Genomic DNA, 26489 nt, shown 5'->3' on the forward strand with positions numbered 1-26489 from the left:
CTTCTACACAGAGCTTCTCTTAGGTGCGACCGTCCATGCAGGCAGTCGGCTCCGCTCCCTTTGTCGTACCATTTTGTTTGTTTTCCTTTTTTTCTATTCATCACTTTAAACAATGTCAACACTTCAGAAACAGCTAGATTACGAGCTTTTTCCCTAACGCAGCTATTACAAGTCTTGCAGGTATAGGTGTACCGCACACCTTTTTGACTGTCACGCAACGTCAGTACTCCCATAGCGCTGGTTTTATGAGTTTACCTGGGAGGCCAAAAAGTGAGCGGTACACCCTAAAGTCAGTAGTTATGAGTTTTACGTTACAAATCTGTAGCATAAAACTCATAACTAAAGTGTTAAACACTAAACACCCATAAACTACCTATTAACCCCTAAACCGAGGCCCTCCCAAATCGCAAACACTATAATAAATTTACTAACCCCTAATCTGCCGCTCCAGACCTCGCCGAACTGGAGGAGGATGGATGTCGGGACTTCAATAGCTGTAAGTGGATCGTCGGGGGTTAGTGTTAGGTTCTTTTAAGGGTTTTTTGGGTGTTTTTTTTTTTAGGTTAGGGTTTTGGGCAATTCATAAAAGAGCTAAATGCCCTTTTAAGGGCAATGCCCATCCAAATGCCCTTTTCAGGGCAATGTTTAGCTTAGGTTTATTTGGGGTTTTGGTTGGGTGGGTGGTGGGTTTTACTGTTGGGGGGTTGTTTGTATTTTTTATTGCAATGTAAAAGAGCTGATTTCTTTGGGGCAATGCCCTGAAAAAGGCCCTTTTAAGGGCCATTGGCAGTTTAGTGTAGGCTAGGGTTTTTTTTATTTTGGGGGGGCTTTTTTATTTTGATAGGGCTATTCGATTAGGAGTAATTTGTTTTTATTTTTGATCATTTTGTTTTTTATTTTTTGTAATTTAGTGGGGGGTTTTTACATTAGTAAATTGTATTTTTATTAATTTCATTTATTTAATTTTATTGTAATGTTAGGTTTTAATGTAAGGCAGGTTAGGTTTTATTTTACAGGTAACTTTGTATTTATTTTAACTAGGTAGCTAGTAAATAGTTAATAACTATTTACTAACTAGTCTACCTAGTTAAAATAAATACAAACTTAGCTGTGAAATAAAAATAAAACCTAAAATAGCTACAATATAACTATTAGTTATTTTGTAGCTATCTTAGGTTGTTTTTTTTTTACAGGTAAGTATGTATTTAGTTTTAAATAGGAATTATTTAGTTAATAATTGTAAGGTTCATTTAAATTTATTTTAATTATATTTAAGTTAGGGGGTGTTAGGGTTAGGATTAGACTTAGGGGTTAATAACTTTAGTATAGTGGCGGCGACATTGGGGGCAGCAGATTAGGGATTAATAAGTGTAGGTAGGTGGCGGCGATGTTAGGGGCAGCAGATTAGGGGTTAATCACTGTAATGTAAGTGGCGGCAATATTAGGGGCAGCAGATTAGGGGTTAATAACATTATGTAGGTGGCGGCGATGTTAGGGGCAGCAGATTAGAGGTGTTTAGACTTAACTTTTTCTTTCCCCATAGACATCAATGGGGCTGCGTTACGGAGCTTTTGTTTCCGCTATAGCAGGTGTTAGGCTTTTTTTGCTGGCTCTCCCCATTGATGTCTATGGGGAAATCGTGCAAGAGCATGTCAAAGCAGCGCTTGATTTCGGTGCGGTATGGAGCTCAACACTACCATATCGCCCGCACAAGCCTGCTTTTTTTAAAACCTTTAATAGCAGCGCTATAGGGAGGTGAAATAACGCTGAAAATGTTGCAGTTGTTAATTTCCCTATAGCACTCAAAACTCGTAATCTGGCTGAAAGTAAGGTAATAGTCTGATCTCAGCAAAGAAAATTTATAACAGTTATTAAATAGATGTATTCCCAGGTTTATTTCATTTTAATGGATTACTTTTGCTAAGTGGTGCATTTGCTCACTAGAAAAATCAGCCGATGTCTCTCTTTCACATAAGATAAATGGTTCTAAATGTTTTTCTAGGACCCTCTTTGTTCACAAATGGCATACATGCATGGCTTGATTTTTGGTACTTAGAATGCTGCTAATTGTAGCTGTGCACCACACTTCTGAAATTCCTGGCAGCAAAGGGGTTAATCAGTTAGGTGTTAAGGGTAATATTTGCTGTAGAGTAGGGATTACCTTCCCATCTGACTCCTCCCACCTCCATTGTCCCTACTTGATTCCTCAAAACAGATTTTTTTTCCTCCCCTCCCCATCCTAGGTACTAGCAGCAAGGCTGCCAGTATTCTGTTTAGGGCTTTTTTAAAATTATTTATTTGTTTATTTTCTATAGTGTAGGGATCCCTCCTCCCCTTCCCACCTCCCTGATCCCTCCCAAATAATGCTCTGTCCTCCACTCTCTCACTGCAACATCATATTTGTTACTGACAGACAATCTGGCAGTAATATGCAGTCTTTTTATTTTTTTGTGTGTGTGCTTTTTTTTTTATAGTTTATTTTTCTCTTTTGTAGGGACCCCCCTCTCACTTCAAACAATTATACAATTTCTGTAGTGTAGGGACCCATCCCACCCTCTCCCCTGGCCATACTTTTTTTGTAGTGTCGGGACCTGCCTCTCCCTTCCCCCACCGGTGATTGGCTGCCATCTTCCTTAGCAACCAACCTCACACTGGCTCCACCGAAACATAAATATATATGGTAAGGGAACATATGGTTCGTATGGTAAGAGAACATGATCATTACTATCTTACCATATGAAGGCAGATGCCTTCTGTCCCCAGCTGCGGTTCCAACTGTCAAAGCTGACAGCAGGGACTGCAAAATGAGTCAGAGTGCTGGGCGTAGGTACTACGTAAACACAGTACACTGGTCAAAGTAAAAATGTGGCGTAGTACCTATGTCCATTTGGTGCAAGGGGTTAATACTCCCTTTCAATCATGCATTTATTCCCCATTTTATCTCCCCCACTTTTTAATCTTTGTCTTCTTTTTAATCTTTGTTGGCTGAATTCCCTAAAAATCTTTGCCCTTAACAGCTCTAATGGAAAGTAATTCCATGAAGTAACCTTTTCTGTTAGGAAGTACTTTAGAAAATTACTCCTGTACCCACCACCCAGATATCATAACCCCCTTGACCTGGTTTTGCTCCTTTTGAGAAAAATGCTTCCATGTTCAGCTTTATAAAATCCATCCATATATATTTACACTTTACCTTTTTTCTCCTCTTATCTAAGCTATACATATTAAAAGGACATAAAACCCAATTTTTTTCTTTTAATATTCAGACAGAACGTACAATTTTTAAACAACTATCCGATAACTACTATTGCCTCATTTTCTTGTTATCCTTAGATGAAAATCAGAAAGGTAAGCTCAGGAACGTGAACGTATCTGCATCATAATAGCTTCATGTCTCTGCGGTCGCCGGTCCTGCTCTGCACTCATCTCCGCTCTGCGCTGGCTTGGTCCTGGATGAAGAAGGAAGAGGTACTCACTTGGAAAAAGATGTCGGCCGATTGGAAGAAGACTTCACTGCCTGGAACAGGACCTTCTCCACCGGACATTAGGAACGGTGAGTACCTATTTGGGAGTAAGACTTAGGCATTTTTTTATTTTTATTTTAGATTAGGGATTTATTGGGTACTCTTAAAAGAGCTGAATGCCCTTTTAAGGGCAATGCCCATACAAATGCCCCTTTAGGGGCAATGGGTAGTTTAGGATTTTTTAGTGTTAGTTTTTTTATTTTGGGGGATTTGGTGTGGGTGGGGGTTTTTACTGTTAGAGGGGGGACTTTGTATTTTTTTAGGGTAAAAGAGCTGCTTAACTTCGGGCAATGCCCTACAAAAGGCCCTTTTATGGGCTATTGGTAGTTTAGTATTAGATTAGGGGGTGTTTTTATTTGGGGGGCTTTTTTATTTTCACAGGGATTAGGTTTAATTTTTTTATTTTTGATAATTTGGTTTATTATTTTATATAATGTTAGACTTTTTTATTTTTTGTAATCTTAGATTAATTTAATTTGTTATTTTTTTATTTTTAAGTAATGTTAGCTTTGTTATTTTAATTGTAACAGTATTTTTTAATTTAGGTAATTGGGGTTAATTTAGGGGGTGTTAGGTTAGGGGGTTTAGTAATTTAATTAGTAATTTGCGTTGTGGGGGTTTGTCTGATTAGGGGTTAATAGATTTATTAGGATTATTGCATTGTGTAGGTTTGGTGGATTAGGGGTTAATACATTTATTAGGTTAATTGCGATGTGGGTTAATGGCGGATTAGGGGTTGTGCAACACAGTTCTATGTTAGTTTATAGGAGTAAAAATTGCGGATGACGGGTGAAATATACGCGCCGCATTTATATGCGGCGCCGTATATGTGATATGAAAACCGTATAAAAAGACAACGTTGCGGGCGAAACCGCATATATAATCCTGCCCTTGCATTTTTGCCAATCAATTCTAATTCCACGGGAGTTATAATGTTATCTAGATGACACACATGAACTAGCGCTGTCTAGCTGTGAAAAACTGTCAAAATGCACTGAGAAAAGAGACAGCCTTCAAAAGCTTAGAAATTAGCATATAAGCCTACCTAGGTTTAGATTTCAACAAAGAATACCAAGAGAACAAAGCACATTTGATGGTAAAAGTGAATTGGATGCATGCCCTATCTGAATAGTGAAAGTTTAATTTTGACTAGACTGTCCCTTTAAGTATAGGTTAAAGAAAACCTGTGTAAACAAAGCCAGCATAAGAAATTACACTCCCAGTAGGAGGTAGAAGAGATAAGCAATTCAATGTTTTCAAATGTACTTAGTATTGGGCGTTGATTTACAGAGATAATATAAAGAATCATGTATATGTACAGAAAGTGACAAACTAAGAATATCTGCTTTCCCTGAAAGTTCAACCCATTTTGATGTGTTGTGGTTTCAAAGAAGAAAACCAGCTATGTCCAATGCAAAAATAAACATAAAGGAGCAGTTTCTAATAAATATTTTATAATCTGCAGCTGGTATAACAAGCCATTGGAAACACATTAAAGTAAAGAAAATTTTACAGTACACTTTCTCTTTAAAGCTTTCTGGGGCCATAAACATGCAGCTTCCGGACCTTAAATGGGCAGCCTCCCAGATTGTAAGAAGAAAATGGGCTGATCCACAAGCTCCTTGTAAATTACTTTGTCTAGGGGGAGAGAGCAATTCTACGTGGTTGCACAGATAAAACCTCTCCATTTCAAATGAACAAAACACAAGCACCTAGATTACGAGTTTTGCACTAAACAGGGTGCAAAACAAATGCAATAAAAGTTGCATTATTTCACCCTCCATAGCGCTGCCATTACGAGTTACTTAAAAGCCTCCTTGTGCGTGAGATATGGTGGCGTTAAGCTCCATTTCGCACAAAAGCCAAAGGGCTGCTTTGACCTGCTCGTGCACGTTTACCCCATAGACATCAATGGGGAGAGAGTTATAGAAAAAAAACTGACACCTGAAGCGCGGAATGAAACATTTCCGTAACGCAACCCCATTGATGTCTATGGGGAAAAAAGTTACATTTAAACCTAACACCCTAACATAAACCCCAAGTCTAAACACCCCTAATCCACCGCCCCCGATCCCATCGCCGCCACCTAAATAAAGTTATTAACCTCTAATCTGCCGCTCCCGACATCGCCGCCACTAATAAAAGTTATTTACCCCTATTTCGCCGCTCCCCGTCATCGCCTCCACTATAATAAAGTTATTAAGCCATAAACCTCCGGCCTCCCACATCTCCGTCACTAAATAAACCTATTAAGCCCTAACCGCCGGCCCCCCACACACACTTACAATATAACTCTATTTAAATAAAAACTTACCTGTGAAATAAATATAAACCTACCATTAAACTATAAATTAACCTAACATAACTAATCTAATAAAATAAAAAATACTACCAATTAAAATATCTAAATTACAAATTTAAAAAAACCTAACACTACGAAAAAAATGAAAAAATCTAAATTACAAAAAAAAAAAAAAATCCTACGAAAAATTAAAAAAAATCTAAGTTTACCAAAAATAATTAACACTAAAATAAAAAAATAAAAAGACTAAGATTACGAAAAAAAAAATATTTTGTATGGGCATTGCCCTTAAAAGGGCATTTAGCTCTTTTGCATTGCCCTTAAAAGGGCATTTACCTCTTTTTTTAAAGCCCATAGCTCTAATCTAAAAAAAAAACCCACCCAAAAAAATAAAAATAAAACCTAACACTAACCCCAGAAGATCTACTCATGGTTTCTAAAGTCCGGACATCCATCTCCATCCGGGTGGTGAGGTCTTCATCTAGGGCGCAAGGTCTTCATCCATCCCGGGGGCGTCTTCTATCTTCATCCTGGCGGCGTGGAGTGGAGCCATCCTTGAAGCCGAAGACATCCTGTGTAGAGCGTCCTCTTCATACGGTCGCCGCCCTACACTGAAGTTGAATGCAAGGTAGCCATTTCAAAATGGCGATTCTCAAATTCAAATCAGCCAATAGGATGAGAGCTTCTGAAATCCTATTGGCTGTTCAAATCAGCCAATAGGATGAGACCTACTGAAATCCTATTGGCTCTTCAAATCAGCCAATAAGATTTAAGAAGCTTTCATCCTATTGGCTGATTTGAATTTGAAGAATCCAATCAGCCAATAGGAATGCAAGGTACGCCATTTTGAAACGGCTACCTTGCATTCAACTTCAGTGAACGGCGGCAACCGTATGAAGAGGACGCACTGTGCAGGATGTCTTCAGCTTCCAGGATGGCTCTGCTCCGCATCGCCGGGATGAAGATAAAAGACGCCCCCGGGATGGATGAAGACCTCGTCGCCTGGATGGAGATGGATGTCTGGACTTCAGAAACCGTGAGTAGATCTTCTGAGGTCAGTGTTAGTTATTTTTGATTTTTTTTGGGTGGTTTTTTTTTTAGATAAGGTCTTTTGGGCTTTGAAAAAGAGCTAAATACCCTTTTAAGGGCAATGCCCATACAAATGCCACTTTAGGGGCAATGGGGAGTTAGATTTTTTATTTTGGGGGTTGATTGGGTGATGGGTTTTACTGTTGGGGGGACTTTTTACAGGTAAAAGAACTGATTTCTTTAAGACAATGCCCTACAAAAGGCCCTTTTAAGGGCTATTGGTAGTTTATTGTAGGCTAGGGGGTGTATTTTTATTTTATTATTTTATAGGGCTATTAGATTACTGTAATTGTTTTTATATTTGATAATTTAGTTTATTTTTTTTTGTAATCTTAGTGTTTTTTATTTTTCGTGATTTTAGTGTTAATTATTTTTGGTAAACTTACACCTAGATTACAAGTTTTGCGTTAACAGGGGTGCGGTGCTAACGAGCAGTTTTCCCTCACCGCTCACTTGCAGACAAAGCTGGTATTACGGGTTTTTACAAACCCGGCGTTAGCCGCAGAAAAGTGAGCATAGAGCAAAATTTTGCTCCACATCTCACCTCAATACCAGGGCTGCTTACGGTAGCGGTGAGCTGGTGTAACGTGCTTGTGCACAATTTCCCCATAGGAATCAATGGGGGAGAGCTGGCTGAAAAAAAACCTAACACCTGCAAAAAAGCAGCGTTCAGCTCTTAACGCAGCCCCATTGATTCCTATGGGGAAACACATTTTATGTCTACACCTAACACCCTAACATGAACCCGAGTTTAAACACCCCTAATCTTACACTTATTAACCCCTAATCCACCGCCCCTGACATCGCCGACACCTGCATAATATTATTAACCCCTAATCTGCCGCTCCGGACACCGCCGCCACCTACATTATACTTAACCCCTAATCTGCTGTCCCCAGCATCGCCGACACCTACATTATATTTATTAACCCCTAATCTGCTGCCCCCAATGTCGGAAAAAATCATATTGGCTGATGCAATCAGCCAATAAAAATGCCAGCTCAATCCTATTGGCCGATTGCATCAGCCAATAGGATTTTTTCTACCTTTATTCCGATTGGCTGATAGAATACTATCAGCCAATCGGAATTCAAGGGACGTCATCTTGGATGACGTCATTTAAAGGAACCTTCATTCTTCAGTTGGACTTCATTTGAAGAGGATGCTCCACGTCAGATGTCTTGAAGATGGAGCCGCTCCACGCCGGAAGGATGAAGATAGAAGATGTCGCCTGGATGAAGACTTCTGCCCGTCTGGAGGACCTCTTCTTCCCGGCTTGGAGGAAGACTTCTGCCCGTCTGGAGGACCACTTCTGCCGGCTTCGTTGAGGACTTCGGCCCGGTTGGGTGAAGTCTTCTCAAGGTAGGGTGATCTTCAAGGGGTTAGTGTTAGGTTTTATTAAGGGGGTATTGGGTGGGTTTTAGAGTAGGGTTGGGAGTGTGGGTGGTGGGTTTTAATGTTGGGGGGGTATTGTACTTTTTTTTACAGGTAAAAGAGCTGATTACTTTGTGGCAATACCCCGCAAAAGGCCCTTTTAAGGGTATTTGTAATTTAGTATAGGGTAGGGCTTTTTATTATTTTGGGGCCTTTTTTATTTTATTAGGGGGATTAGATTAGGTGTAATTAGTTTAAAAAACTTGTAATTATTTTATTATTTTCTGTAATTTAGTGTTTTTTTTTTCGTACTTTAGATCATTTTTTAAAATTGTAATTAATTGTATTTAGTTTAGGTAATTAATTTAATTATAGTGTAGTGTTAGGTGTAATTGTAACTTAGGTTAGGATTTATTTTACAGGTAAATTTGACTTTATTTTAACTAGGTAGCTATTAAATAGTTAATAACAATAACATAGTTAAAATAAATACAAAGTTGCCTGTAAAATAAAAATAAACCCTAAGCTAGATACAATGTAACTATTAGTTATATTGTAGCTAGCTTATGGTTTATTTTATTGGTAAGTATTTAGTTTTAAATAGGAATAATTTAGTGAATTGTAGTAATTTTATTTAGATTTATTTAAATTATATTTAAGTTAGGGGGTGTTAGGGTTAGGGTTACACTTAGATTTTGGGGTTAATACATTTAATATAGTTGCAGCGACGTTGGGGGCGGCAGATTAGGGGTTAATAAATGTAGGTAGGTGTCGGGGATGTTAGGGACGGCAGACTAGGGGTTAATAAAACGTAACTAGTGTTTGCAATGCGGGAGTGCGGCGGTTTAGGGGTTAATATATTTTTATAGTGGCAGCGATGTCCGGTTTGGCAGATTAGGGGTTAACATTTTTTTTTTAGTGTTTGCGATGTGGGGGGGGGGGGGGCTCGGTTTAGGGGTTAATAGGTAGTTTATGGGTGTTAGTGTACTTTTTAGCACTTTAGTTAAGAGTTTTATGCTACGGCGTTAGCCCATAAAACTCTTAACTACTGACTTTTAAATGCGGTACCAGTCTTGACAGGAGAGGGTCTACCGCTCACTTTTTGTCAGACTCGTAATACCGGCGTTATGCAAGTCCCATTGAAAATATAGGATACGCAATTGATGTAAGTGGATTTGCGGTATTTTCGAGTCTGACCAAAAAGTGAGCGGTGAGCTTGTCATTTCAAGACTCGTAATACCAGCGGCCGTTTTTTAATTTAAATAAGATTTTTAAAATTTCTCGTAGGGTTTGTTTTTTTTTTAGTTGTAATTTAGATTTTAATTTTTTTTTCGTAGTGTTAGGTTTTTTTAAATTTGTCATTTAGATATTTTAATTGGTAGTATTTTTTATTTTATTAGATTAGTTATGTTATGTTAATTTATAGTTTAATGTTAGGTTTATATTTATTTCACAGGTAAATTTTTATTTATTTAAATAGAGTTATATTGTAATTTTAATTTAAAGTTAGGGGGTGTTAGGTTTAGGGGTTAATAGTTTAATTTAGTGTTTTGCGATGTGGGGCTGGCAGTTTAGGGGTTAATAGGTTTATTTAGTGGCGGAGATGTGGGAGGCCAGAGGTTTAGGGGTTAATTACTTTATTTAGTGGTGGCGATGTCGGGGAGTGGCGGAATAGGGGTTAATAACTTTATTATAGTGTCGGCGATGTCGGGGTGCGGGGGAATAGGGGTTAATATATTTAAATAGTGTTGGTGATGTGGGTGGGCAGCAGATTAGGGGTTAATAGGTTTAATATAGTGTTTGTGATGCGGAATGGCCAGCAGTTTAGGGGTTAATAGGTAGTTTGAGTGTTAGTGTACTTTGTAACACTTTAGTTATGAGTTTTGTGAAACATTTTTGTTACACAAAATCCCTAACTACTGCTCTCAGATGGCGGTATGGATCGTGTCAGTATAGGCTGTAACTTAAGCATTTTAGCCTCACCGCGGGATTGACGTTGCGTTACAGGCTAAAATGCTTGTGGTATAGCTATACCGACATGACTCCCAATAGTGCGTTACTGCTTTTATGCTGAAATTGTCATTTTTTTCAAGGTTAAAAGCCGCAACGCAAAACTCGTAATCTAGGTGAATGTTTACTATAGTTTTCTTTGGTATTTATTAATTGTGCTTTAGACAACTTTTCTTGTATTTTAAGACATCCTTGCAAACGCGTCAAATACAAGATGGAAAGGCCAATCTAGCAGAGATATTCTCATGAATATGCCTGAAGCTCAAGGAAGCTTCAGTAACTATAATCATATAGTAACATGATTTATTCCTAGGTATACAACTATAAACCAAATATAAAATCTAAAGCAAATAAAACCCACATTTGGTATCATTCTATATTGCAATGAATTTGTCTCTCATTTTTTAGAAATACTGAGATAGCTCCTAAAGAAGATATAGAAATTTAAACGTGAAATGTCCTTCTCTTTCATTTGGTTGACAAAAGAAGTTGAGTGCACGTGCTCAGCGTCATATCCAGAGGTTGTCTTTGGGAAATAGACGTATGAGTGCTGCCAGCATTGCTGCAGAGGTTGAAGGGGTGGGGGCCAGCCTGTCAGTGCTCAGACCATATGCAGAACAGTGCATTAAATTGGTCTGCATGGCTGTCATCACAGAAGGAAGCCTCTTCTAAAGATGATGCACAAGAAAGCCTGCAAACAGTTTGCTGAAGACAAGCAGACAAAGGACATGGATTACTGCAACCATGTCCTGTGCTCCGATGAGACCAAGATAAACTTATTTGGTTCAGATGGTGTCAAGCGTGTGTGGTGGCAACCAGGTGAGGAGTACAAAGACATGGGTGTATTGCCTACAGTCAAGCATGGTGGTGGGAGTGTCATGGTCTGGGCATGAGTGCTATCGGCACTGGGGAGCTACAGTTCATTGAGGGAACCATGAATGCCAACATGTACGGTGACATACTGAAGCAGTGTCACGCTGCCCTGGCTATCGCCAGGGATGCGACGCTTGCTCTCTGCTCGTTGCCTAGGACGCTCTGGCGGTTGCCAGGGATCTGGCAGTTCCTCTGAGGGTGCGGTGATGACGTCATCGCTGCACATCTCTTCCTCTCTGAAGTCGGGTCCTTGAACTCTTGGTGCGAATCGGCAGCTATATAAGTACTTGCTTCACTTACATTCTCTGCCCAAGTATAGGTGTTACTTAATGTTCTCCTGGGTGCTGTATTTCTGCATACTGGATTGCTATTCTGATACTGAACTCTGCTTGTCTGACCACTCTGCCTGCTTAACCCCTGAACTACTGGATTAATATACTGTTGCTGAACTCTGCTTGTCTGACCACTCTGCCTGCTTAACCCTTGAACTGCTGGATTGCTATACTGTTGCTGAACTCGCTTGTCTGACCACTCTGCCTGCTTAAACCTTGAACTACTGGATTGCTATACTGTTGCTGAACAATGCTTGTCTGACCACTGTATTGGTTTACCCCTGAACTGTTATACCATTGGATATCCTTTTGTTGCTGACTCCTGCCTGTTCCTTGTCCTTTTACTGATTTACCCCTGAACTGCAATACTGCTGGATTGTCTTCCTGTTGCCGCTGAGGACTGCCCTGCCTGCTGTGAGTACTGCTTGCCTCATTTCACAAACTCTCTCTGCTCTGGGATATTTCCTATTATTCCACTTGATGCCGGGATAAGAAGACTACTGGCCAAGTTTTGTCTGATAGTGGAATATCCCACAAGCATTACAAGCAGAGCATGAGCCCCTTCCTTTGGAGACTGGGCCACAGGGCAATATTCCAACATGATAACGACCCCACACACACCTCCAAGATGACCACTGCCTTGCTAAAGAATCTGAGGGTAAAGGTGGTGGACTGGCCAAGCATGTCTCCAGACCTAAACCCTATTGAGCATCTGTGGGGCATCCTCAAACGGAAGGTCTCTAACATCCACCAGCTCTGTGATGCCGTCATGGAGGAGTGGAAGAGGACTCCAGTGGCAACCTGTGAAGCTCTGGTGAACTCCATGCCCAAGAGGGTTTAGGCAGTGCTGGAAAATAATGGTGGCCACATAAAATATTGACACTTTGGGCCCAATTTGGACATTTCCACTTAGGGGTGTACAAACTTTTGTTGCCAACGGTTTAGACATTAATGGCTGTGTGTTGAGTTATTTTGAGGGGACAGCAAATTTACACTGTTATACAGGCTGTACACTCACTACTTTACATTGTAGAAAAGTGTAATTTCTTACAAAAATGTGAGAGGTGTACACACTTTTGTGAGATACTGTATATATATATATATATATATATATATATATATATATATATATATATATATATATATATATATGAATATATACATACATATGTTGCAATTTTAGAAAAACGAGGCGGAGCTTGTTCTGGTGTAACACATTTATTTTGTGATTTTTATCTGAAACAGATAAATAACTCTGCTTTACTCTGGGCACTCTGGTGCTATGTTTCTTAACTGCATTCAGTGCTTGCTTCAGGATTACTGAACCACTGAGGCTTTTCTATGGTAACAATTAGTTACTGTGGCTGAGAACATAGCAATCGCCACCTGCGGGTAGCAGGTTAAAATAGCAACACAAGAACTATGGACAATGCAGTAATGCATTTGTCAATAATTACAAACAAACAAAAAGTTTAATAAAATTGCTTAATATTCAATTCTGCATACTTTATTATTTTGGGGTGCAATGAGTTTAATACCCTTTTAATACACAGAGTGCCACACATACATACATACATACTTACATACACACACATGTATATTATATATATCCATTTATTCTGAGCATTAAAGGGCCAGTACTGTAAGGGTTATGCCTGAGATTGGATCCTCCCTCCTGCTCATTTTGCCTATTTAAACACTAAACTCACAGCTACCTTTGCTGGTTAATTGAGTTGTACTTGTCATTAGCACTGCTCAAAGCTTCCTGCCACACGGATCTCAGGTCTTCCTGTCTTACCCCTGACCTTCGATCTGACCGCATCGCATGCTGCCTTGTATCCCACTGCTGTGGCAATCTTACCATCTACCGGAGCGCTCCAAGGACTTCTGCTATACTGCACTGACGTATCAGCCGATACGTCATCAGCTACCGCCCGCATCTCCACTCTGCCTCTCAGTGACTCACAGCCTCTAAGCCACACACACGCCGCTGCAGCTCTCCGGCTTCTCTTCCACTTCGGATCAGGTTTGATTGCACAAACTATGTTATTCATTTGAATCTCAGTCCAAACAATTCAGTGCTACTCCGCATTTACTTAGCTTCATAAGCTGTCATTCTTTTTGTTATATTATATTTCATACCACCTTTGACATTATCATTTCTATGCTTACTTTACCGAACACACTGCCACATGAGGTTATGGTATGTTTAATTTAGATATACTCACTACCTGCAAAGTGGCTAAAACTAAATATCACTTTGGGATACCTAAGTCATTATTAGGTAAACCAGGTGAAACAAAACCAATCTTATTCTCTATATAATCTATGTTATTACATTCAGCTCTCCTAGTTTTAAGGTACATATTGAAAGGAGATTATAAACATTTAAGATCCTTACAGAATTAACCAGCCAAAAAAGTAATAGGAACTAGAGTTGAAACTTTATTTTGTTCCTATAGATTTTCCTGAATAAACTAGGATTATGGATCAAGAAACGATATGTAATAGGATACAAACATTGTCTGATAGGATGGACACTTTATCCAATTCCTTCCACGAACTGCAGGTTGAAAATCAGGCTCTAAAAGCCTGCTTAAGGGAAGTACTCGCTCCTAAACCTTCAACTGCAGAAATTCACCCTGAGCCCCTAGTCTCTCCCCCAGAAAAATTCTCTGGAGATCGTTCCCAATTCAGGGAATTTAAAAACTCCTGTATGTTAATGTTTGAAATGAAACCCAGAACCTATCCATCAGAAAGATCTAGAGTTCTTACGGTGATTTCTTACCTCCGGGGGGAGGCTAGGGCCTGGGAAGATACTTTCTATGAGTCTGAAGATCCTATTTTGGGTTCCCTTACTGCCTTTTTTTACACAAATGTCAGCATTGTATGATGACCCTTATAGGCAGGTTTCTGCAGAAAATGCCTTGCGGTCACTCAAGCAGAAAAAGAATCAAGTAGAAACTTACATTACACAATTCAAAATATATGCCAGAGACTCAGAATGGAATGAGGTTTCCCTCAAGACTCAGTTCAGATTAGGTCTTTCTGAAGAGATCAAGGACGAACTGTCACGCATTGGAATTCCTGCTTCCTTAGAAGATTTTTTCGCCTTGACCATCAGTATAGACAGGCGCCTCAGGGAAAGGCGAACTGAACGGGCTAATTATTCCAAAAGTTATCTTCCAACCACCTCTTATCAAACAAGAGACGCACCCCAACCTATGGACATAGGAATCCTTAAAGGGCCCTTGACCACTCAAGAAAAGTCCAGAAGGAAACAATTAAACTTATACATGTACTGTGCCTGTCCTACCCATGATGTTAAGGACTGTCCAGTTCTATTGAAGAACAAGAAGGGTAAGACATTAGATTCCTCAGTTAGCCTTCTAACTAAATCTAGTAATACTACTTACATAACTATTCCTTTTATTTTGCAGTGGGATGAGCACAAGATCACCACTGAAGCTATTGTGGATACTGGTGCGTGTAGAAACTTTGTTGATCTTGATTTTGTCACTAAAAATAAAATTCCAATTGTGAATAAGCATACTCCAGTCTCTGACAAGGTTATTGATGGCACTTTACTCTCGTCTGGACCAGTAATTTATCAAACCATCCCCCTACAGGTAATTTTTAATCCTCAGGTTTCTGATGCTCTGTCTTTTGATGTGATCTCCTCACCTATGTTCAATATAATACTTGGTATTGATTGGTTATGCACACATAAACCTTACATAAATTGGGCTGACTGCAGTCTCACATTTCCTAATAATCAAATTGCATCCAAAACTAACAATGATTTAAACATCTTGCACATAGATGATTCTATTTTGCCACCTCAGTACGCTGAATTTTCTGACGTTTTTAACAAAAAAGACGCAGAGACTTTACCTCCCCATAGGGAATATGACTGCCCGATTGATTTACTCCCAGGAGTTAGCATCCCTTTTGGGCATATATACCCTCTCTCGAAGCCTGAATTGGAACACCTAAAAAATTACATTGATGACAACTTAAAAAAGGGTTTCATAAGACCCAGTACCTCCCCTGCGGGGGCAGGTATATTTTTTGTAACAAATAAGGATGGCTCCTTGAGACCCATCATTGACTACAGAGAGCTCAATAAGCGTACTCGAAAAAATAAATACCCTCTACCACTTATCCCAGAGTTAATAGAAAGATTACGAGGTGCCACGGTTTTCACTAAGTTAGATCTCCGTGGTGCCTACAATCTGATACAAATGAGGGCTGGAGATGAATGGCTCACTGCATTCAGAACCCGTTATGGGTTATTTGAGTATACAGTGATGCCATTCGGTCTCTGTAACGCTCCAGCTACATTTCAGTGCCTTATCAATGACCTATTCAGGGATGTGCTGGACGTTTACATTGTCGTCTACCTTGACGACATACTGATTTTTTCCCAAAATCTTGAACAACATAGACTACATGTAAAAGAAGTCTTATCTAGGTTACGAGATAACAATTTGTTATAACAATTTGTACGCTAAACTCGAAAAGTGTACATTCGAGTCTACCGAAATCTCTTTCTTAGGGTATTGCTGCCTTGTATCCCACTGCTGTGGCAATCTTACCATCTACCGGAGCGCTCCGAGGACTTCTGCTATACTGCACTGACGTATCAGCCGATACGTCATCAGCTACCGCCCGTATCTCCACTCTGCCTCTCAGTGACTCACAGCCTCTAAGCCACACACACGCCGCTGCAGCTCTCCGGCTTCTCTTCCACTTCGGATCAGGTTTGATTGCACAAACTATCTTATTCATTTGAATCTCAGTCCAAACAATTCAGTGCTACTCCGCATTTACTTAGCTTCATAAGCTGTCATTCTTTTTGTTATATTATATTTCATACCACCTTTGACATTATCATTTCTATGCTTACTTTACCGAACACACTGCCACATGAGGTTATGGTATGTTTAATTTAGATATACTCACTACCTGCAAAGTGGCTAAAACTAAATATCACTTTGGGATACCTAAGTCATTATTAGGTAAACCAGGTGAAACAAAACCAATCTTATTCTCTATATAATCTATGTTATTACATTCAGCTCTCCTAGTTTTAAGGTAAATATTGAAAGGAGATTATAAACATTTAAGATCCTTACAAGTACACAGTAAAATAGTTTTTCCCTGAATGAGTTCCCCATGACTTGTTATACCAGCTGCAGCCTATCAAATGTATGTGAAATTTCTAATTTATGCTTCTTTTTGCAAAACAAATAGCTCGATTTGTTCTTTGAAACCACAGCCCATCAAAATAGGCTAAACTAGCAGACAGATCAAATCTCATTATCAAATGCTTCCCTTTTTATCTCTGTCTCTGTACAATACTTAGAAAAAAACAATTGAAAATCAATAATTTAGAGCTTTATTTCGTCCCACTGTGAGTGTAATTTCTTCTGTTGGCTGTGTTTACAAAGTTTGTCAATAGCCTATACCTAGGTATAGAAATTTCAGTATAGATAGGGATACTATAGGCTAAATCAGCTAGTTCAAATGCCAATATAAAGGCTAATGAGCTATTTGTAAACAATTTAATACACTCCAGCAGGTAAAATGGATTATTGGGAACAAATTAAAGGAGAGAAAGTTTTTGGGTAAACTGTCCCTTTAAGCTTTCTTCTGCCCAAATACCCAATATATGAGTTACTAACTTAATCATTTTATTATCCAGAATGCAAATATATGTATTTATTCTATATTGTTTGCTACAAATACAATTCCATATTATTCCTTTTTTTTGTAGGGACCAATTTTTCCCGTCATTAGGATGTTTCATGCCGTCCTAAGTGTGCCGAGCTTTAGCGCTGTTAGGACAGCATGGAACGTCCTAGCCGTTTGGCTGCCCTGAAGTCACAGCCGCTTCCTAAATGGGATTGCGGGCTGGAAGTCGTGCCTAGCATCATAGGCACTCTCCCCTGACCCAATCCCACATTGAAATCACACGATCGCATGAAAGATCGCGTGATTTCAATTTTTACTTAAATGTTTACATCGGAAATTGTTCCGATGTAGACAGATAAGTCCCGGCAGGAAAGAGTTACGCAATGTCATGATAACATGCAAAAAAAGGTTTTGCTGTTTCATTGTTCAAATGACAGTTTGTCTCTGGCACCAAGATGATAATTAAAGTTCAAAAGTGGAACTAGCCCAGGAAAAACATGACACTCTAATGGTCCACAGGCTTCAGTGACTGCAGAAATTACTTTGTTAGATGCACACTTTCCCAAATCAAAACTACATTTGCTTACCTCATAGCCTTTTAGTGAAGGTCCAACTAAGACAACAGGCCGCATGGATGGTACAACATCATAAGGAGGGACATGTTCAGTCTGAGAACACAATATTATCACATGAATATTCAATGACATCACAAGCACTTGTTTCAGTTTGAAATCTGTACTTTAAGTTACTTACCACTTTTTGCTTCTGTTTAGCTAAAAGAAAAATAGAATAAAATTAGTGCCTCCTTTGTTTAACAGATCAGTTATGGCAAAATATGTTTTTCCTGATAGTGAGTCACTTTTCTATTCCTGGCTTCTCAGGAACAGCAAAGCTGTTAAGTAACAAGTATTATTACATCTTTTTTCCAAATTCTGATAGACTCTGCTTCAGATAACAGTATGGTTAAGCATTGTCATTTCATGAAACTTAGTCTAATTCAAATTATACAAATCTACGGTGTCATCACCAATTCTCAGCTATAAACTATAGATTATGGGGCATATTTATGATTGTGCGAGCGGACATGATCCGATATAGCGGATCATGTCCGCTGCACATCAATAACTGCAGACATCATACGCTCTCTGCATTTATCATTGCACCAGCAGTTCTTGTGAACTGCTGGTGCAATGCCGCCGCCCTGCAGATTCGCGGCCAATCGGCCGGCTATCAGGGGGTGTCAGTCAACCTGATCGTATTCGACCGGGTGGATTTCTGTCTGCTGCCTCAGAGCAGGCGGACAGGTTATAACTTCATAACTTCTGAAGGCTCACCGGAAACATGCGGCATCAAGCTCTGTACGGAGCTTGATAAATATGCCCCGATATCTTACCCTTAAGGTGAACATGTTATTTAAACTCCTAAATAATAATGATCAGACATGTATTTAAAAATATAATATTATAGTTCTGACAAATTAGATGACAAAGCTGTGTCCAAGTTAAAAAAAAAAAGTAAAAGCACTAAGGGATATATTTGTACTTGTATTTAATCTAATAACATTAAACCATAAAATTAATCAACTATCTTCATTCAAATGTTTTCCACAATTTGGGGCCCATTTAACAAGCTCCGTAGGGAGCTTGTGGGCCCGTGTTTCTGGCGAGTCTTCAGACTCGCCAGAAACACAAGTTATGAAGCAGCGGTCTAAAGACCGCTGCTCCATAACCTGTCCGCCTGCTCTGAGCAGGCGGACAGACATCGCCGCAAATCAACCCGATCGAGTACGATCAGGTTGATTGACAGCTCCCTGCTGGCGGCCTATTGGCCGCGAGTCTGCAGGGGGCGGCGTTGCACCAGCAGCTCTTGTGAGCTGCTGGTGCAATGTTAAATACGGAGAGCGTATTGCTCTCCGCATTTAGCGAGGTCTTGCGGACCTGATCCGCACTGTTGGATCAGGTCCACAAGACCTTTGGTAAATAGGGGCCTTTGTGTTCATAAACAAAATAGGTGATATTATATATATATATATATATATATATATATATATATATATATATATATATAATGTGGGTTTTTTTTAAAAGAAAAGGTGCCATTACTCAAAAATTGATTTTTGATTGATATTTTATAAAAATATAAATATATATATATACACACACACAACAGAATTGTTTTTTTAATGTACAATATGCAGGGCAATTTGTGTATTGCATTTACATTTTTTATGCAACACTTTCAATGATTTCTTTGGACATGCAAATTAGTGCACACCATGGAATATTTTTCACGTCTATGATCATTTTATGTGGTAGTTTCTGTTTTGCATTTAATTTGTTCTGCTCACTGATAACACACACTGCAGCTTATACAATTATTATCTCGATTCATGTTATAAAATGAAATTGTATACATGATTATTTTATTTGACACTGAGATACTTTCTGTAGGCTACATGTTACCTGGGGTTCCAGACTGGACTGGATCTATTGATTAGACTGTCACTGGACAGAGCAGACAGATGCCATAAAACAGAAGTCGTCAGTGTATGTCATTGATGGGCAATCAGACTGCATGTGGCCAGAGTACAATTACATTGTACTTTCAATATTAATGATGTGTTTTTAAGATATTGCTAAAGATATCTTTGTTTGCAGGAAATAAAGGGACAGTAAACACCATGGGGCTGATTTAACAAATGGCGGGCGGACATGATTCACTGTAGTGAATCATGTCCACCTAACATTGCTAAATGCCAACAGCATAAGCTGTCTGCATTTCTAGTGAACTGCTTGTGCAATGCCTCCCCCTGCTCATTTGGGGGGTGTCAATCATCCCGATCACATCTTACGACCGCTGCAACTTAACTTCTGTTTGCAGGTGAGACAGAAACATCAGGCAGCGCAAACAGCATCAGCTGCTTGATAAATCTCCCCCCTTGTAATTAGAAGAGATTTCTGTTGTGTTGCTATAGATTAACATATCAGCCAACTAATATCATTTTTACTGCAATACATTTTCACTAGACAAGCTCCACCCACCATTTGCCTTATTTGATGGAGCCAATCTTGGCTTTAGTCTGCAGACAACAAGGATAGCCACTGTCATAAAATTATTAAAGATTGAATTGTTTTGCAGTTGATATCTGATAAAGCTAATTAGGGACAGATATGTAGCATAGTTAGCCTTGATAAGTCAGCAGGGTGCATTTCAAGTTATAAGAAATAGTCATTGATCAATTGTCAGAGCTAAACATGAAAATGGGTCAAAATAAATAAGGAAAGTATTTTGCCAAGTTGTTTATTTACACATAACTAACATGTATACTGTCCCTTTAACAAGTAACAACAGCAATATCTTCTACAGGAAATAAAAATGGGACATTCTTTACAAAATTGTGTCAAGTTTACGTTTTCTTCAAATTAACAAGAGTTCATAATATTTGGCACACACAAACATTTGCATATCTGTTACTCGCTATGTCTAAATAGATCAGCTTCCCTCACTGCTGAGAAGGCTAAGCAACTTTCTAATTTACTCATATTATAATTTTTCTTTGTTCTCTTGCTATCTTTATTTAAATAACAGGAATGTAAAGCTTGCAAGCGCTATCCAGGGTTTAGTATCCCTTTAAAAGGCATTATGATAGACTACACCCCATACGCACACCAGCCCCTCTAGTAAGCTCTCAAGCATTGAGATTTTCAGGTATTCTTTAGTAATACCTTACATAAGCTTACACATTCTGGTTCTTGTGTTGGCTGGTCCCTTTCTCTTTTCTTATAAGTATCAATAAAAACTACTGAGTTAAAAACATAAGTAAAACCATATTTTGTAGGCACATATGCTGCCTCTGATTAGCTCAGAAGTCATTTTCAGTTAGTCCATTGCCAATCCAGAGCCAAATATGTTCAAAACCCTTTGCAAAAGTGTTAAACACATAGCTCTCTGCATACAATAGTGCAATATGAACATTCCTTATTACATTTTCTTCTTGTATTAAATGTCTCTTTAAGCTTTAAGATGAAGACAATTTAAACCTTAATTTTCCAATCTCAAAGTTACATTATAGTGAAACACGTACGTTTTAATTCATAAGAGCAGGTCATTTTAACACTATGCTGCAAGTATTTCGGCTAGATTACGAGTCTTGCGTTAGGCTTAAAAAGCAGTGTTGGCTGGTCCCAACGCTGCTTTTTAATGCCCGCTGGTATTAAAAGTCTTGCAGGTACAGGTATACCGCTCACTTTTTTGGCCAGACACAAATCCACTTACGTCAATTGCATATCCTATATTTTCAATGGGACTTGCATAGCGCCCGTATTACGAGTCTGACAAAAAGTGAGCGGTAGACTCTCTCCTGTCAAGACTGGTACCGCATTTTAAAGTCAGTAGTTAAGAGTTTTACACTACAACGCCGTAGCATAAAACTCTTAACTAAAGTGCTAAAAAGTACACTAACACCCCTAAACTACCTATTAACCCCTAAACCGAGGCCCTCCCACATCGAAAACACTAAAATAAATATTTTAACCCCTAATCTGCCGAACCGGTCATCGCCGCCACTATAATAAATATATTAACCCCTAAACCTCCGCACTCCCGCATCACAAACACTATTTAAATATTATTAACCCTAATCTGCCGGCCCTAACATCGCCGCCACCTACCTACATTTATTAACCCCTAATCTGCCGTCCCCAACGTCGCCGCCACTATTATAAAGTTATTAACCCCTAAAGCTAAGTCTAACCATAACCCTAACACCCCCTAACTTAAATATAATTTAAATAAATCTAAATAAAATTACTACAATTAACTAAATTATTCCTATTTAAAACTAAATACTTACCTGTAAAATAAACCATAAGTTAGCTACAATATAACTAATAGTTACATTGTAGCTAGCTTATAGTTTACTTTTATTTTACAGGCAACTTTGTATTTATTTTAACTAGGTAGAATAGTTATTAAATAGTTATTAACTATTTAATAACTACCTAGCTAAAATAAATACAAATTTACCTGTAAAATAAAACATAACCTAAGTTACAATTACACCTAACACTACACTATAATTAAACTAATTACCTAAATTAAATACAATTAATTACAATTAAATAAAATTATCTAAAGTACAAAAAAAACCAAAACACAAAATTACAGAAAATAATAAAGAAATTACAAGATTTTTAAACTAATTACACCTAATCTAATCCCCCTAACAAAATTGCCCCCCAAAATAAAAAAAGCCCTACCCTACACTAAATTACAAATAGCCCTTAAAAGGGCCTTTTGCGGGGCATTGCCCCAAAGTAATCAGCTCTTTTACCTGAAAAAAAATTACAATCCCCCTCAACATTAAAACCCACCACCCACACAACCAACCCTACTCTAAAACCCACCCAATACCTCCTTAAAAAACCCTAACACTAACCCCCTGAATATCACCTTACGGGAGACGTCTTCACCCAACCGGGCCAAAGTCCTCAATGAAGCCGGGAGAAGTCTTCATCCAAGCCGGGCGAAGTGGTCCTCCAGACGGGCAGAAGTCTTCATACAGAGGGCATCTTCTATCTTCATCAATCCGGCGCGGAGCGGGTCCATCTTCAAGGCATCCGACGCGGAGCATCCTCTTCTTCCGACGGCTAAACACAGAATGAAGGTTCCTTTAAATGACATCATCCAAGATGGCGTCCCTTCAATTCCGATCTATCAGCCAATCGGAATTAAGGTAGAAAAAATCCTACTGGCTGATGCAATCAGCCAATAAGATTGAAGTCCAATCCTATTGGCTGATCCAATCAGCCAATAGGATTGAGCTTGCATTCTATTGGCTGATTGGAACAATAGGACTTTTTCTACCTTAATTCTGATTGGCTTATAGAATTCTATCACCCAATTGGAATTGAAGGGACACCATCTTGTATGACGTAATTTAAAGGAACCTTCATTCTGTGTTTAGCCGTCGGAAGAAGAGGATGCTCCGCGTCAGATGTCTTGAAGATGGACCCACTCTGCGCCGGATGGATGAAGATAGAAGATGCCGTCTGGATGAAGACTTCTGCCCGTCTGGAGGACCACTTCGCCCGGCTTGGATGAAGACTTCTCCCGGCTTCGTTGAGGACTTCGGCCCAGTTGGGTGAAGACGTCTCCCGGTAAGGTGATCTTCACAGGGTTAGTTTTAGGTTTTTTTAAGGGGGATTGGGTGGGTTTTAGAGTAGGGTTGGTTGTGTGGGTGGTGGGTTTTAATGTTGGGGAAGGAATTGTAAAATTTTTTTTAGTTAAAAGAGCTGATTACTTTGGGGCAATGCCCTGCAAAAGGCCCTTTTAATGGCTATTTGTAATTTAGTGTAGGGTAGGGCTTTTTTTTATTTTGGGGGGCTTTTTTATTTTGTTAGGGGGATTAGATTAGGTGTAATAAGTTTAAAAATCTTGTAATTTCTTTATTATTTTCTGTAATTTAGTGGGTTTTTTTTTGTACTTTAGATAATTTTATTTAATTGTAATTAATTGTATCTAATTTAGGTAATTAATTTAATTATAGTGTAGTGTTAGGTGTAATTGTAATTTAGGTTAGGTTTTGTTTTACAGGTAAATTTGTCTTTATTTTAACTAGGTAGTTATTAAATAGTTAATAACTATTTAATAACTATTCTACCTAGTTAAAATAAATACAAAGTTACCTGTAAAATAAAAATAAACCCTAAGCTAGCTACAGTGTAACTATTAGTTATATTGTAGCTATTTTAGGGTTTATTTTATAGGTAAGTGTTTAGTTTTAAATAGGAATTATTTAGTTAATTGTAGTAATTTTATTTAGATTTATTTAAATTATATTTGTTAGGGGGGGTTAGGGTTAGGGTTAGACTTAGGTTTAGGGGTTAATAACTTTATTATAGTGGTGGCGACGTTGAGGGCGGCAGATTAGGGGTTAATAAATGTAGTTAGGTTGCGGCGAGATTGGGGGCGGCAGATTAGGGGTTAATAAATATAATGTAGGGTTCGGCGATGTTGGGGGCTGCAGATTAGGGGTTCATAAGTATAATGTAGGTGGCAGCGGTGTCCGGAGCGGCAGATTAGGGGTTAATAATATAATGTAGGTGTCAGCGATGCCGGGGGCGGCAGATTAGGGTTTAATAACTGTAAGTTTAGGGGTGTTTAGACTCGGGGTTCATGTTAGGGTGTTAGGTGTAGACATAACTTTTAGTTCCCCATAGGAATCAATGCGGCTGCATTAGGAGCTTTACGCTGCTTTTTTGCAGGTGTTAGTTTATTTTCAGCCGGCTCTCCCCCATTGATTCCTATGGGGAAATCGTGCACAAGCACGTTCAGCCAGCTCACCGCTAACATAAGCAGCGCTGGTATTGAGGTGAGATGTGGAGCAAAATTTTGCTCTTCGCTCAATTTTTTTGCGATTAACGCCGGGTTTCTAAAAACCCGTAATACCAGCGCTGTCTGTAAGTGAGTGGTGAGCATAAACTGCTTGTTAGCACCGCACAGCTTCTAACGCAAAACTTGTAATCTAGGTGTTTGTATTTAACTCCTACACAGAGTTTGAACTCATAGTTAAAATAACACGTGGGAGCCGTAGAAAGTTGCTGCCTTTTACCCAATCAGCAGCAGGAGTCTAAAAATGAAAGCATGTTATTTTTTCACTACAATGTCTCTTTAAAGGTACAGTATACTGTAAAATTGTTTTCCCTTAATGTATTTCCAATGAACTGTTATACCAGCTGCAGAGAATAGAATGTATAAAAAATTGCATTTTCAGGTTTATTTGTGTGTATAAAATTGCTGTTTTTTTGCTTTGAAGCCACATCCTTTTACAATAGGTTGAGCTTGCAGGCAAAATATCTCATTATGGGCAAGATTACAAGTTGCGCGGCAAATCAGTTGCCAAAACACTGTGCGTGTTATGGCTTTTTCGCATTTGGGGTTGCGCAGCTATTACAAGTTGCAAAACAACGTATTTTGCGTTAAGCCGCGTAATCTACCCAGCCAAATCGCGTGCGCATTCACGTATTCTCCATAAAAGTCAATGGAGAGGACAAATACAATACCCTAATATGTTGCGCAAAGCCCTTGAGGTATTCTCATGAAAAATAAAATGTGAATATTTCCTATTACAAAAATTTTTCATAACGGAATATGTTCTATTTATTGCTAAATAAATATTCCTCTATATATGTGATTATTTTTGGACAGATGTATCTATTTATAGCGAGATATGTATAAGAATATATATATATGTCTACAGTTCCTTTAGGGATAGCACTATCTCACCACTCCAAATAGTGCCAGGGTGCACTGCTAAATACCATCCAAAAGTTTCACAAATGCAGGCACTCACTGGTCTTAATAAAATATCCAAATTTTATTAGGTCATTGTTAAAAAAATAGTGACATAACGTTTCGGCACGGCATTGTGCCTTTGTCAAATGTCAACATATATTCACAAAATGTGCAACACACTTAAAATCATCTAACACATTTGTTAAAAACATACCCCTTATAAGGATGAGCTGAGGATTCAAATTACCGCCACACAGCCGCTCGCGTCTTCCCCATTGCGGCAATGACGTCACGTAAGCACAAAACGTACCTAGCGTGATAACGCATGGCACGGCATTGCCATAGTAACGTCGGGAAGCCTGAAGCATCAGAGCAAGTGTTAGCCTCAGCGCGCCTGCGTATAACCAGTATCCACATAGGATAGGCGCGTTGCCAACAGCAACATGTTAACAACAAACAAAGGTCACTACGGCAGATGTGCAAAATCGGCGCTTATGGCAGCATATGAAAATACAGAGAGTGTATAAGAGCGATCCAATGTGCAATTACATTACCCACATTGAAGACCCAAATAGACCAACCACAGGGTCATATCCAAATCACATATCATGTAGCACCGGGTGCAACAAGGGGTATTAGTAATGCACAGTGTCCGATATCATACAAACATTTGATCAAAAGCAAACTGAAAGTAGCACAAATGAGGAAGTAGTGAATCAATATAAATAGTCAATACTCCAATACCAACAACCATGACAGCAGACAAATAATTGTCAGACTATACATATAACCATTGTCAAAAATATCATCATAATTGCAAGTAGTGGATACTGACAAATACATTCACTGAATATATAATAAACCACAGAATAACAAGATATATCCCACAATAGTTAGTAGTTAATGCAAACATTTTGTGTGAAAAAATATATATAAATATGTATACAATCCTGGCTATAACAGAAAATAAAAGCCAATTGTAGAAAAAAATTG

The 26489-nt window shown here is 38.8% G+C and overlaps 1 protein-coding gene across 1 annotated transcript in view; it reads right to left on the bottom strand.

The window, feature by feature from the left end:
- The window catches only part of CACNB4 (calcium voltage-gated channel auxiliary subunit beta 4), a 555359-nt gene that overhangs the window by 46555 nt on the left and 482315 nt on the right, over nt 1-26489 (bottom strand). The window contains exons 7-8 of the mRNA XM_053698302.1: nt 17955-17974; nt 17789-17869 (exon numbers count right to left, since the gene is read on the bottom strand). Coding sequence (XP_053554277.1) covers nt 17789-17869; nt 17955-17974 — 101 coding nt within the window. The remainder of the gene's footprint in view (nt 1-17788; nt 17870-17954; nt 17975-26489) is intronic.

Source organism: Bombina bombina, chromosome 1, assembly GCF_027579735.1.
Source record: "Bombina bombina isolate aBomBom1 chromosome 1, aBomBom1.pri, whole genome shotgun sequence".
In the NCBI taxonomy this organism is placed as follows: Eukaryota; Metazoa; Chordata; class Amphibia; order Anura; family Bombinatoridae; genus Bombina; species Bombina bombina.